At 35.4% G+C, this 13135-nt stretch overlaps 2 protein-coding genes and 2 long non-coding RNA genes across 4 annotated transcripts; all 4 read left to right on the top strand.

Annotated features, from left to right (window-relative positions):
- Positions 1 to 1460: 1460 nt before the first annotated feature.
- LOC123666880 lies at positions 1461 to 2042 on the top strand. Its single transcript, XM_045600904.1, has one exon. It carries the CDS (start codon positions 1461 to 1463, stop codon positions 2040 to 2042), a length of 582 nt encoding a protein of 193 aa, XP_045456860.1.
- A 2147-nt stretch (positions 2043 to 4189) lies between these two features.
- Positions 4190 to 5494, top strand: LOC123666879 (piggyBac transposable element-derived protein 3-like). Its single transcript, XM_045600903.1, has one exon. The coding sequence runs from the start codon at positions 4190 to 4192 to the stop codon at positions 5492 to 5494; it is 1305 nt and encodes a 434-aa protein (XP_045456859.1).
- Positions 5495 to 6268: 774 nt separating this feature from the next.
- On the top strand, positions 6269 to 6506 carry LOC123666812. The gene is made up of 2 exons (XR_006745351.1): positions 6269 to 6326; positions 6475 to 6506. It is a non-coding gene; the product is annotated as an uncharacterized LOC123666812 (long non-coding RNA).
- A 581-nt stretch (positions 6507 to 7087) lies between these two features.
- LOC123666798 lies at positions 7088 to 7377 on the top strand. Its single transcript, XR_006745338.1, has 2 exons — positions 7088 to 7160; positions 7303 to 7377. It is a non-coding gene; the product is annotated as an uncharacterized LOC123666798 (long non-coding RNA).
- Positions 7378 to 13135: the final 5758 nt, after the last annotated feature.

The following is a 13135-nucleotide window of genomic DNA, read 5'->3' as shown; positions in this document are numbered from 1 at the left end:
TACATAATAATTTTTCACATCTAACATATATTTGTTTCATTTACAAATCGTAAATCTGCCAAGGTACACCCTGTATATAGACATCCAGCGGCAGTAGAGGGCAATAACAATAATACATTTATCGGATGCAGAACTCATTCACGCCACGTTACGTTATGTTTGATGAGAATATAAATGGAATAAATGCAATAACATAATATTACTGCTCGTGCGACCATGGTAAAAGATTAGTACTTTGATTAGTTGCTCTCACGTCTTTAGTGTTGTCTATTACTTAAGGTGGGCTAAATCGAGTTCACTTGGACCAGCCCGCACTGGGTATAGATTGTTTTAAAGGACATAGAAATTTAATAAAACTTTATTTTAACATATCGGTTTTATATTATTTTTTGTTATAAACCATGGAACCCCAATGATAGGTGCCGAAATCTCTGATCTGCAACGAATAGTCGAAGTCGTCTCGTACGAATTAAATTGAAATCGGATTTATTTGTTTTGTCATTTATATTTTACTTTACATTTTTATAAGGTATTTAATTTTAAGTATGTTTTATTGACTATGTTTTAAATTTGTATATTATAATATTTTATCGTATTAAATGCTTTTTTTGTACTGTGTGGCTACGTTATTAAAGAATATAGCCACCCCCCTCTCTTTCCGTGAGTGTCGTAAGAGGCGACTAAGGGATAACACAGTTCCACTACAACCTTGGAACTTAAAAAGCCGACCGGTGGCGGGATAACCATCTAATTGCTGGCTTTGAAATACACAGGCCGAAGACGGGCAGCAGCGTCTTCGGTGCGACTAAGCCAGTACTGCGGTCACCAGCCCGCCTGCCCAACGTGGTGACAATGGGCAAAACACATGAGTTTGTGGCGAACTTCCTGATGATAATAAACGCCACAATATTATTTTGTCAACTTGGACCAGCTCCTTACAAATTTTACACATTGGACCACACGATAAAACCAATGCGTTGATAGAAATATGACATCATCAAGAAGTGAAGTGTTCAGCTGAACGGCGCTCACACACCACACTTGCTTAAGAATCTTAAAACTAACCGCGCATCTAAATTTAATTATAATTATTTCATTCTCATATTAATTGTAATATCGTTTATTTTCTAAATTAAATTCATCTACATATTAAATCGTGTTATTAATAATTATCTCCTGCATATAGTGATCATATAAAACTAAGTACATCTTTTACGAGTACATAAATTACATTAGATAGTAACAGTCAAATAAATGTAAGGTTATTAGGATAGACCGAATAATAGCTAGACATTCTAGTGACCCCATATTATTGGTGACCCCGACGAAGAAGGATATTTGGATTTTGAAAACATCAAAAAGGTACTTTAAGGAAGTTTAAGTGGTGATTTTTAGGGTGTGCCTCAAGTGATAGCGGTAAGCGAGATTATTTTTTTTTTTCCTTATAAATATGACTCAGGATGATCCTAGAGATGCCGATGCCGGCACGGATGTGTTGGTGTAGGTGTGAAAGTACCACCATTTTGGCCAGAGGAACCCACTTGGACTGGTTCGCTCAAGTCGAAAGCCAGTTCACGTTATCTCGAATAACAACCGACGAGACTAAGTTTTGCTATTTAGTGGCTCAATTAGATCACCAATATGCAGCTGAAGTAAAAGACGTAATTACTAATCCGCCTGTAACAGATAAATATTTAAAACCTAAAAACGAGCTCATTAAACGCCTATCTGCCTCAAAGGAGAAACGCGTAAAGCAACTTATAATGCACGAGGAGCTAGGCGACCGAAAACCATCACAGTTCCTACGTCATCTCGAAGGACTGGCAGGTCCATCAGTCCCTAAAAATTTTTTAGCCACTTTATGGTCTAGTCGATTACCTCAGACAATTCAAACAGTAATTGCTTCGCTGATAGATCTACCGTTAGAGAAGCTGGCAGAATTGGTCGACAAGGTGCATGAAATTGCTCCATCAACACCGCAGATAGCAAGTACATCTTCTAATACTTCATCTTCTTCATACGATGACTTGGCGACAAAATAATACTGTGGCGTTTATTATAATCAGGAAGTTCGCCACAAGTTCACGTTATTTTTGGCGTAAACTTGTGGAGGCCTATGTCCAGCAGTGGACTGTATAAGCTGTAATGATGATGATGATGAAATGCTTTTTTATTAAGTACTAGCTTTTTCCCGTGGCTTTGCTCGCATTGAATTTATTTTAATAAAAAGTATCCTGTGTTACTTCTGATACCTCCAAGAATATGTTTACAAAGCTTCATGATGATCGGTTAAGTAGTTTTCGCGTGAAAGCGGAACAAACAAATTTACATTCACATTTATAATATTAGTCCCATTTAATTGGACTTTAGTTTTATTGAGTTGACTTTAGTTTTATTGAGGTTTTAAATTTGTTTATTGGTTTTAATTTATTTTATTATTAATGAAAATTATTGAATTGATGGAATTATTATAGTTTTTATTAATGTAGATTATGTGCAAAATTCAATTTAAATTTAATACAAAGAGCTCAAAATAAATTGTTAAAGGTACTATTTAATTATAACTACTTAACGCCTCACCAACCAACCTGCCCAGCGTGGTGACTATGGGCAACACACATGAGTTCACGCCATTTTTGGCGCGAACTTGTTGTGGCCTATGTCCAGCGGTGGACTGCCATAGACTGGAGTGATGAACGCCTACGAAAAAATTATACGAAAAACTAAAACATTGAATGTTACTCAAATTTACACGTACAATACTTGTCTATTAATAAGAAAAATTTAAACGAAAAATATACATGCACAAATAAAATCGCGCGAATAAGCTTTATATGTCGAGCACCAAGAACTAACTACGGTGCAAAAAATATTTTGTTTGAAGACTACTTTAATGATATATCACGATTCCAAATTAGCTCAAAGGAAACTGCTTCCGAAGGCGCCTTAAGACTGTGGAACATGATAGACAGTATTCCCAAAACCGAGATGCAGGAAGAAGTGATAACCGGTTTCGTGATTACTGTGCTAAGTTAGAAAAACATTTTGATACGCCGAGAGTTGAATGCTCATGCTATCACCACACATGCTCAGCTATTTAGAATCCTCGGGGGAGTATCGCTGAAACGATGTACCGAGGGCCCTGATGTTCACGAATCTGCAGACCTATTGCGTATCTCAACTGACAGTTCATAGTGAAGATCACTTGACATAATGCTCAACGATTAACTGTCAAACAGCTAGTTTCGTATTGGCTAACGACAGTGACCAACTGGGATGACGTCATAAGCACCGAGGCTCGTTGATAGTCACCGTAACATATTTTGACAACTGTTTCTGTATCGATAAAGTTTAAGTTGCGATTCTGTAAGCGTAGTTGACATCAAATTGATAGCCACTGACATTATCTAAAGATTTTTAAAAGACACTGCTCAAGAGCAGTGTTTTTACAGATTGAAGGTGATTATCACTAATAATTTTAGTACATACTACATATAGTTTGGATACGTGCTAACGCGGAAAATTAAGATACATAGGTTTATATTGTGTGGAATTGTTTTTTGTGTTTTTTTAAGTGTTTTTCTTCGTTTTAAGTAAATTTGTGATAATTATGGCGCGCGCTTTCCTATTGGGATATGCGGAGGAAGAACGTAAACGTAATATTCTACGAATTGAAAGACGTCGTCTGCGTGACGCTAGTGATCCATTGCAGTTGCCAGAGAGAGAGTTCATTGGACATTTTCGTTTAACCCTTTATATCACCTTGTGACATAACTGTAACAAACCAATTCATTGCTCATAAAATTTCAAATTGATACTTTATTCCATTTTAAGTCAATGTTTCACGACGGTAACAGACTGCTCGCTGAAATTGGTGCATTTGTGAGTTAATAGATGGCGTTACTTACATCAAATATTGTTCGAAAATTAGTAACCGCCAATTTGTGGAATTTGTTTGCGAATGACAGTTACAAAAATAAAAATAAAATATAATAACTAAGTGAAATACGAATCTGTATCGTGAATCTAGTAGGTAAGTCTATGGTTTTAACTATTTATCGTTAGTCACTTATAATATTTCGTAATTTGTGACAAAATCATAAAATTTTTGTTTGTAACATTTCTGTTACATTGCGTAATAATGCTCCCATAGTGCAGTATACTGACCGTTTCTTTATTATTTGACAGAATGGCTTCCAGAAGCTTAGGGGAAGATGAAATTACGCAGTACCTCTTTGATTATGAGGCTAGTGAGGATGGATTTGATGGTGACGATGACAGCGTTGCGGACCCATCTTTTATTCCCGATCTGGAGTCCCCCTTTGAAGAGGGACCTTTTGAAACGGTTGAAGGATCGAGTATCGACGGAATTATTGAGAACCTTGAGCACGATGTAAGTACTTCTCAACACCTAGACACCACGGAACCTTCTCTTAAGCCAGGACCGTCGGTACGTCGTCAAAGCAAGCCTAAACTGAATGTACGCTGGAAAAAGAAGAACCTGGAACTAAATGACCACCAGATCCATTTTACGGGCGATGAAACCTTGCCACCAGAGTTTTTAGACCTCAATAGTCCTATCCAGTTCTTTTTTAAACTTTTTCCCAAAGAATTGATTGAAGAAATTGCCAATCAAACTAATCTGTATATTGTTCAGAAAGATCCGAGTATGGCTTTTCGTGTTACTGAAACTGATATACAACAATTTATCGGACTTGTATATATTATGTCGTTAGTACATCTTCCAAGGGTAACAAAGCATTGGAGTGGTAATTTAGGAACACCCCTGGTACAAAATACAATGCCAGTTAATAAATTTGAAAAAATCAGGCGTTTCATACATTTCAATGATAATTCAAAAAATGTTCCTCGCGATCATCCTAACCACGATCGAATTTTTAAGATTAGACCGGTCGTAAAAAAATTAAATGATATCTGCCAAAATGTGCCATATGAAAAGTATCTTTGTATTGATGAGCAAATTTGCTCTACCAAAGCAAGACACAATTTGAAAAGATATAATCCTAAAAAGCCGAATAAATGGGGTTACAAAATCTATGTCCTAAGTGGTGTAAGTGGATTTGCATACAAATTTGAGCCGGAAACAGGAGCAGAAAATAAAGTTGAGTTTACTGAGCCTGATTTGGGTGCTGCATCAAATGTTGTTGTCAGACTTTCACGTGAAATACCTCGAAATAAAAATTACCGCTTATATTTCGACAATTATTTTACGTCTTTGTCACTCTTGGAATACCTGTCTAAACAAGGCATACAAGTCTTGGTACCATCCGACGTAACCGAATACCAGACTGCAAACTGCCAACGGATAAAGAGATCTCAAAAAAAGAACGTGGCTACTCGGTGGAGTACGTTGGTAGCGTCGAAGGAACGGAGATATCCACAGTCGCCTGGAAAGACAATAAAGTTGTTACACTTGCATCAAGTTTTGTGGGTGAGCTACCCAAGTCACAAGTCACAAGGTACGACAAGGTGAATAAAAGATATATGACCATTGACTGCCCAAAGATAGTTGGGGAATATAATCGCCATATGGGCGGCGTCGATTTGATCGACAGCATAATGGGTCGATATAAAATAAAACTACGAAGCAAAAGATGGCAGGTCCGGATGTTTTACCATTTTTTAGATCTTGTCATGTCCAATGCTTGGCTGTTATATAAAAGAGTACACAAAATAAAGAACCCACAAGACAATCTGTTATCGTCAGCAGATTTTCGCGAAGAGATCGCTACGGTGCTCTGCAAAATTGGGACAAAAGCAGTTGCAACAAGGAGAAATATTGAACCTGAAATCCAGGCAAAAAAACGTAAGGGTCCAGCCCAATATGTCCCTCCAACAGCTGTGCGACAGGACCAAATTGGGCACTGGCCTGTATGGGCCGAAAAAAGGATTCGCTGCAAGTATCCGAACTGTGTTGGCGTATCACAAACCATTTGTGAAAAGTGTGGCGTAGCATTGTGCTACAATAAGCAGAATAACTGCTTTAAAGCATTTCATACGTCCTAGAGTTACTGTTCTTACATAATTATTACCTAGGACGTAGAGGAACATTATGAGTCAATGTAACATATCTGTCACATTCCCTATTTTTTAAGTTTTTTAGCTTTTATTAAAAAATAATTAAAAACTAAAAAATACGTGTCTTTTTATTTATTAAGACGTACTAAAAAATCGACAATCTAAATTAATATTTTTCATTGAGTTATAAAGGGTTAACAAAACTTGGATTCCAACAGGTTTTGGTGGAACTTAGTCCTCATCTACCAATAGTTAAACGAAATACAGGTGTTCGCAATGAACTCAAAGTAAGTAACACTGTTCCTTTACTTTGACCTGTTTTTTGCTCTTTAACATTATGTATTTCATATTCACTTGTAAATTTCTATTTTTATTTAAACTGTTACCTACTATAAAAACTGACTAGTGATAACTTTGTTTGTCTCTCTATTATAGATTTTGCAGCATTACATTTTTATGGCAATGGATCATATCAACGGAATGTGGGTGCATCATTTCTACTGAATATGTCGCAACCTACATTCAGTAAATGTTTACATGAGGTAACTGGTGCACTCAATACCAACGAAATCCTTAGGAAGTACATAAAGTTTCCTATGGCACAGCATGAAAGGGAAATAATTATGAAGGAGTAAGTTTAAATTTAAATAGTGTTACAATTGTTATGTACTTGGTAGGTACATACCTACCCAATTTATCTAAAACTTTTGAATTGTTTTTTTCAGTTTTATGGAGAAATTTGGATTTCCGGGTGTTATAGGTTGTATTGATGGTACACATGTTGCTTTAATCCGTCCTAAGGAGCATGAGGAAACTTATTTTAATAGAAAGAATTACCATTCTTTAAATGTTTTACTAGTAAGTGTATTATAATTATTATGGTAAAGTATAGCAATACATAACATTAAAATAAAATATTGTTCCAATAGTGACTTTGTACCTGCACAATGTGATAGATAGAACTTTGTTTTGATTTCAGATATGTGATGCTAAACTGACCATCCTCCATGTTGATGCATCATTTGGTGGTGCATCTCATGATTCATTTGTTTGGAATCAATGTGCAATAAAAGCATTTTTAGAAGGACTAGAAAGAAATGGAGAGCACTGTTGGCTGTTAGGTATGCATATTGCATATGCAACTTGTGTAATAAGATAATTTAAATACAGACAATCATTTTCATAGAAAAAATTTATTATGGACAGACAGTATTAAAAATATTTATCTCACAGTACTACGTTAAAATGAATTTCTATTTTTAGGTGATTCTGGATATGCTCAACGCCCCTGGATGATGACTCCAATCATAGGTGCAGCTCCGGGATCGCCAGAAGAGTATTATACAGAACTTCATTGTCGGGTCAGAAATACTGTAGAGCGATGTATTGGAGTACTTAACACGTTCCCTGTCCTAGTACAAAGTTATAAAATGTATTCGTACGTCCACCTACAATTTTGCCCTAACTTGACAATAATCATTATAAGAGATTACATTTACACTAATATGGCCTAAAAAAAATTTTTTTTTTTTCAGGAAAATACTGTAAAAAAAAATATGACTCCCTAAGGAGTCATGAACGTGTGAACTAAAAATTGTGTGACTCTCTATGGAGTCATGGACGTGTTAACTAAAAATAGTAGTCAATCATATATTTTTTTATATGTTCTGTGGTATGAAATGTCAATATCAGCTGTGAAATGTCATCATTGTATGAATGTAAAATAAAATCTAGTGCCCACAAAATACAATTACTGCTACGCTTGTACCTGTAACAAAGTTTGAACAAAAAGTTCAAATAAAGGAGGATCTTTGTTTTCATAATGGCTGCTAAGAACATTCGTGATGCTGACATAATCCGTCTACTTGAAAACAGTGACCAATCGAGTTCCGAGGACGAAGATGCGCTGGTTTTTGAACGTGAGTCTGCACCAACTATTATTTATGAAACTGTAGACGATATTAGAGACTTTATCGAGGAGGAGCTACGCCAAGAAGAACAGCAGTCTAATGTGCCCATTCATGCAAATATATCCCTACAAGATCCTCGAGTAGAAAATCAATGGTTGTTTCAAGTAGATGACCTACCCCCAGAAAATTTTACAGGTTGGGATAATCTCTCTCGACAGTTTATTCACTTTGATATGAACACGGATGTATTCACTATATTCCGTCAAATTGTGAATGACAAAGTTTTAAAACTAATGGTGGAACAGACGAATATTTACGGCAGGCGTCTAAAAGAGAGAGCTTTAGGAGAATTTAGTCGCATAAAAAGATGGACTGACGTAACAGAACAAGAAATGTTAAAATTCTTAGGAATGGTGCTGTTCACTGGACTTGTCAAACTACCCACACTTGAGAGTTATTGGAAGAAAAACCCTCTATATTTCCATCCGCTCATGCACAATATAAATTTATCCTATAATCGCTACTGCATTTTACTAAAATGTTGGCATTTTGCTGATAACGAGGCTCCAAGAAATGATGATGACAGGCTTTACAAAATAAAGCCACTTGTAGACCTGATTATGGAAAACGGCCACGCAATATACACACCAGCCGGCCTAGCATGCATACAACGAGATATCTCTTGACGAGAGAGAGAGATAATGTCTACATCGAGTATTTTCTCGATTACCCTAACATGCGCACTACGAGAGACAAAATTCTCTTCCAAAGACTTCGCCTTGTCGAGTAGAGAAACATTATCAACCATAATCACAACTGAATATCATTCTTATTTCTTATGTCGTAAAGTTGAATTTACAAGGTTATTGACCAATTTCAAACGAGTGACACATGTTTTATTTAACAATGTTCTCGGCCTTTTGGCTAAGATAAAAAGTGTATATCTAATTTAAAAAATCTAATATGGAAAATAAAACGGCGTAAGTAAATGAATTTAATTATATATGTAAAACAATATGCTCGTGTTGTGCTTTATATCTTGTCGCACATTAGATAATTGTAATTCTATCACGCATTGTTTTTTTTTTTTTTTTAATTTTTAAAATTCTTTGAATTGTTGAATTTTTTTTTTTTGATTATTGATTTTACTTTTATTCTATTTAATTTTATTTTTAGTTATTGATTTTTTTTTTTATAATTTTGTTTTGTTTTTTATTCTGAATGTTGTCTTGTCTTGTTGTACTAACCCAATATGGACTTATACTTTGGTCTGAAATAAAGTATTATTATTATTATTATTTAGAATAAGAAGCAACAGGGCGCAAATACGTTTTTTGTGTCATTATATGGCACACTTCACTCGACTTTTCGCATTTCCCTCTCTTCGTATACCGAAATTATATAATTATAATAGGGAAACGCCATGGTATACAAAAAATAGGCACCCGGTTTTATTTATTTTTTATTTATCGTCTTTCTCGTCGATAATATTGAAGACGAGAAGTTTCTCTTCCTAAAACGACAAAATTCGACAAAATTACGATGTCATGTTAGCTTCCGTAGAGATAAATATCACAGATCACTAAAATTTAATGATTATCTCTTCTTGACGTAACGAGAAGAGTATCGCGTGCACGCATGTTAGCTACTGTAGACATAGAGAGATAATACGAGAAAAGGGGTAGACAAAATTTTGTCGTGGCGCGCATGCTAGGCCTGCAGGACGCGTTATTGTTGTCGATGGATCAATGGTGCACTTTCGCGGACGCCTTTGCTTTCGGCAATACATACCATCTAAAGCTCACAATTATGGCGTTAAAATTTACAAACTATGTACAATTGATGGTTTTGTATGGGAGTATGAAATCTATTGCGGTATAAGCCAAAGAGTCTACGATTTGGATTTATCGGGAAGTATAGTCGCACGCCTTGCTGAAAACCTGCTAGATGAAGGTAGGTTGATAATAACTGATAATTTTTACACCAGTGTACCTCTAGCCAATTTTTTGAACTGTTAGGTACAGTGAATAAAATGCGAAGAGGCCTTCCGCAACAAGTTACTGGAAGTAAATTGAAGAAAGGGGAGATTGCAGCTATGCAGAAAGGCAATATTACTGTGCTAAAATGGCACAATAAACGTGACGTTTTACTTCTTTCTACATGCCATGGAAAAGAAATGAAAATGAGTAGCGGGCGAAGACCAGTACTCAAACCTGAAATGGTTTTAGAGTATAATAGAGGGAAAAAAAGGTATCGATGTGTCGGATCAGTTGAGTAGCTACAATAGTCTTACAAGAAAATCGATAACTTGGTACAAAAAAATTGCCGTAGACTTGCTGTCAATTGCGGTGGTAAACTCGTGCCTTATTTTCAATGAACTGCAAAGGAACTCGGGACAAAAGAAGCTTGCCATGTTATCGGCACATGAAATAATAATAAAAAATCTGCTACAGGTAAGAGACGAAAACCAAACATATGTTGGACGCCCGCAGTCGTTACCTGAAAACAAACACACCTTCAAGAAAATGACCAAGGAACCAGGTCGTAAAACGAATAAAAAACGATGCAAAGGCTGCTATAATAAGCTCATTTCAGAGGGACAATCTTCAAAACTTGCTGGTACAAAGGCTTCTAAAGTGATAACGTGGTGCCCCAAGTGTAAAATAGTACTCTGCCGTCCATGTTATAATACATTACATTGATTTAAATAAATAAACAACATTGCCTCCAAAAAAAAATAGTTTTATTTTACCCTCTTCATATATGGGAAACTGGCAAACATTTTACGGCGGCTCTTTTAAATTTTCGGTAGCTTTGTTATCTAACCATACGTCCATGAGAAATTTTTTCCTCTTATTCATACGTCCAGTCAAATAAAAAACATTGAATTTACTTATAGATTATGACTCCAACTAGAGTCATGGACATATGAGTTTGGTACAAATGTGACTCCTTTGGAGTCATTGGACAGTGAACGTGTTAAATCACGTTGGCGGTGTTTGCTAGCACACAGGGTACTTCATTACGATCCAGTTACCAGTGGCAAGATAGTGAATGCATGTGTCGTCCTGCAGAATATAGCCAATGCACAAAATATTCCAATACTTGACTCACAGGATGATGATCTTGACAATGACCAACAGCACCAAGTTTGCATACAGGCAAGGATTGATGCTCCTCGAGATGAAAGTAGGGTTATATTAATTAATAGGATTTGGAACGCTAGAAATATTTTGTGATTATAATTATTTTTATTAGTTTTTATTCTAATACAAATAGCCTTTATTTATGATAAAAATACTTTTAATTGTTTACATTGGACAAGACATTATGTAGTTATTTACATTAAACTTAGATTAGTTTTTATTATGTTAAAAAAATATTGTTTTAGTTATGAATCTTTAGAAATAAATAAAATTAGTCTGTTTGTAATATTAAAATAACTGCTTTTTATTAAATAGATATGGATGAATGGACTTTTACTGGTGGATAGTTGATGTAGTGAGGAGTAACTTAGATGACTTTTATTTTAAGAAATTTATTTATTTTATAACTACTGTACTGTGAGAACTGAACAAAATTCCATGAAGACAGTCGCGGGCACAGCTAGTGTTCTAAGTGTGCTGTCTTGATGATCCTGTAAAAGATATTTTTTTTATATAAAAAGTTGACTCAGGTGTATAATTAAAGTTATAATTAGAATGTACATTTAGTCTTAAATTTAGATGTATAATATTTTTATTAATATTTATTTCAAAAATATATGTTCATACCTGAGATATGGCTACGAATATCGTCTCTTATTTCCCTTATTAACTGCACAATGGCCTCCATTGCCGATGCGAGACGTTCCTCAGCAGCAATGCGCTTCTCTTCTAAATTATAGGCCCAGCGTGGCACTCGCTCATCTCGACGCACTGAAAAGTATCATTTGACATTAATGAGACTTGCATAAGTGAATAATAACATCTAAAAATGAGTACTTACTTTTTTGCCTTCGTGATGTTGATCTTTGGGTAGGCAGAGTCAAGTGCACGGGAGGCCCTGAAATAATTATAATTTCAATGAATGAAACCCAACAATTCATCAATTCAATCATTCAATCAATGAAACTCAACTCACAACGGATAACGCAAATAAGTCTCGACTAATAACCATGTGTAGATGGGTGGTGGAAACAGTTAATGGCAGCTTCAAGCGCGACATTAAGATATTTCGTTATAAAGTTTTTAACCGAACCTTGCAAACCACTATCACAGATTATAAGATAGCTGCTTCAATAATTAATTGTTTTCAATCACCTTATGAAGACAGTGTGTACGTTGAACAATTTATTGAGATAATAAATACAAATATACAAAAACCGAACTTACTTGCAGACTATGTGGAGGTAAATAATTCTTGCGAATGAAAGGTGACAACCCAAACTTGGTGGACTTCCCACGTCTAACTCTAGAAGATTTGATATTGGAATTACCATGTGAAAATCGCTCACTCCTATTGCAGCGAGCACATTAAAAGAACCGGAGAATATGAAATCGAAGTTTATAGAGAGCCAGAATTGGTCGCACTCGAAGGTTACGAAAAGAACAATATTTTAATAAGATGCAGGATTCAGTCCAGGCACGTAAGAAGAAAACCCTATTACACTTATGTGTTTTATAAAAGAGGAGATGAGAGACATTCCATTTTGGAATACTATTGTAGTTGTATCCATGGTAAAAGAACCCTGGGAAGCTGCGCCTATGTAATGAGCGTATTATATTATCTGGGGTGGGCAAGGCACGATGACAACTTCCAACATCCCGCTCTGAGCCTAGAGTATGTCACGTTAGATATAGAAACATAAAAATAAAGATATTTCTGTACTTACATTTTTTTTATAACCACTAGACCACAGAGGCTGTATGTCTCTATACTGAACTCAACGCAAATAATCAATAAAATGGTTTCAAATACAAAATAGTTATTCCCAAACATATATAAAAATAAAAGTCGAATTGGGAACCACTTTTCTTCTTTTAGTCTATTAAAAGTGATAATTATAGTATTACAATATCGTCCGTCCCGTCGTTTATAACGTCCGGTACGCCTATACCAAACAGATGCCTTTTTAACGATTTAATAACGTATTTACATCATCAGAGATACCCAAATTGAAAATATCTTAAAGATAAAAAAAAATC

Source organism: Melitaea cinxia, chromosome 27, assembly GCF_905220565.1.
Source record: "Melitaea cinxia chromosome 27, ilMelCinx1.1, whole genome shotgun sequence".
In the NCBI taxonomy this organism is placed as follows: Eukaryota; Metazoa; Arthropoda; class Insecta; order Lepidoptera; family Nymphalidae; genus Melitaea; species Melitaea cinxia.
The sequence above is the reverse complement of the archived record's forward strand: the minus strand, read 5'-3'. Positions and strand labels throughout refer to the sequence as shown.

Coding starts and splice junctions, on each gene's coding strand:
- LOC123666880 (XM_045600904.1), top strand. CDS start 1,461: ATGATCCTAGAGATGCCGATGCCGGCACGGATGTGTTGGTGTAGGTGT.
- LOC123666879 (XM_045600903.1), top strand. CDS start 4,190: ATGGCTTCCAGAAGCTTAGGGGAAGATGAAATTACGCAGTACCTCTTT.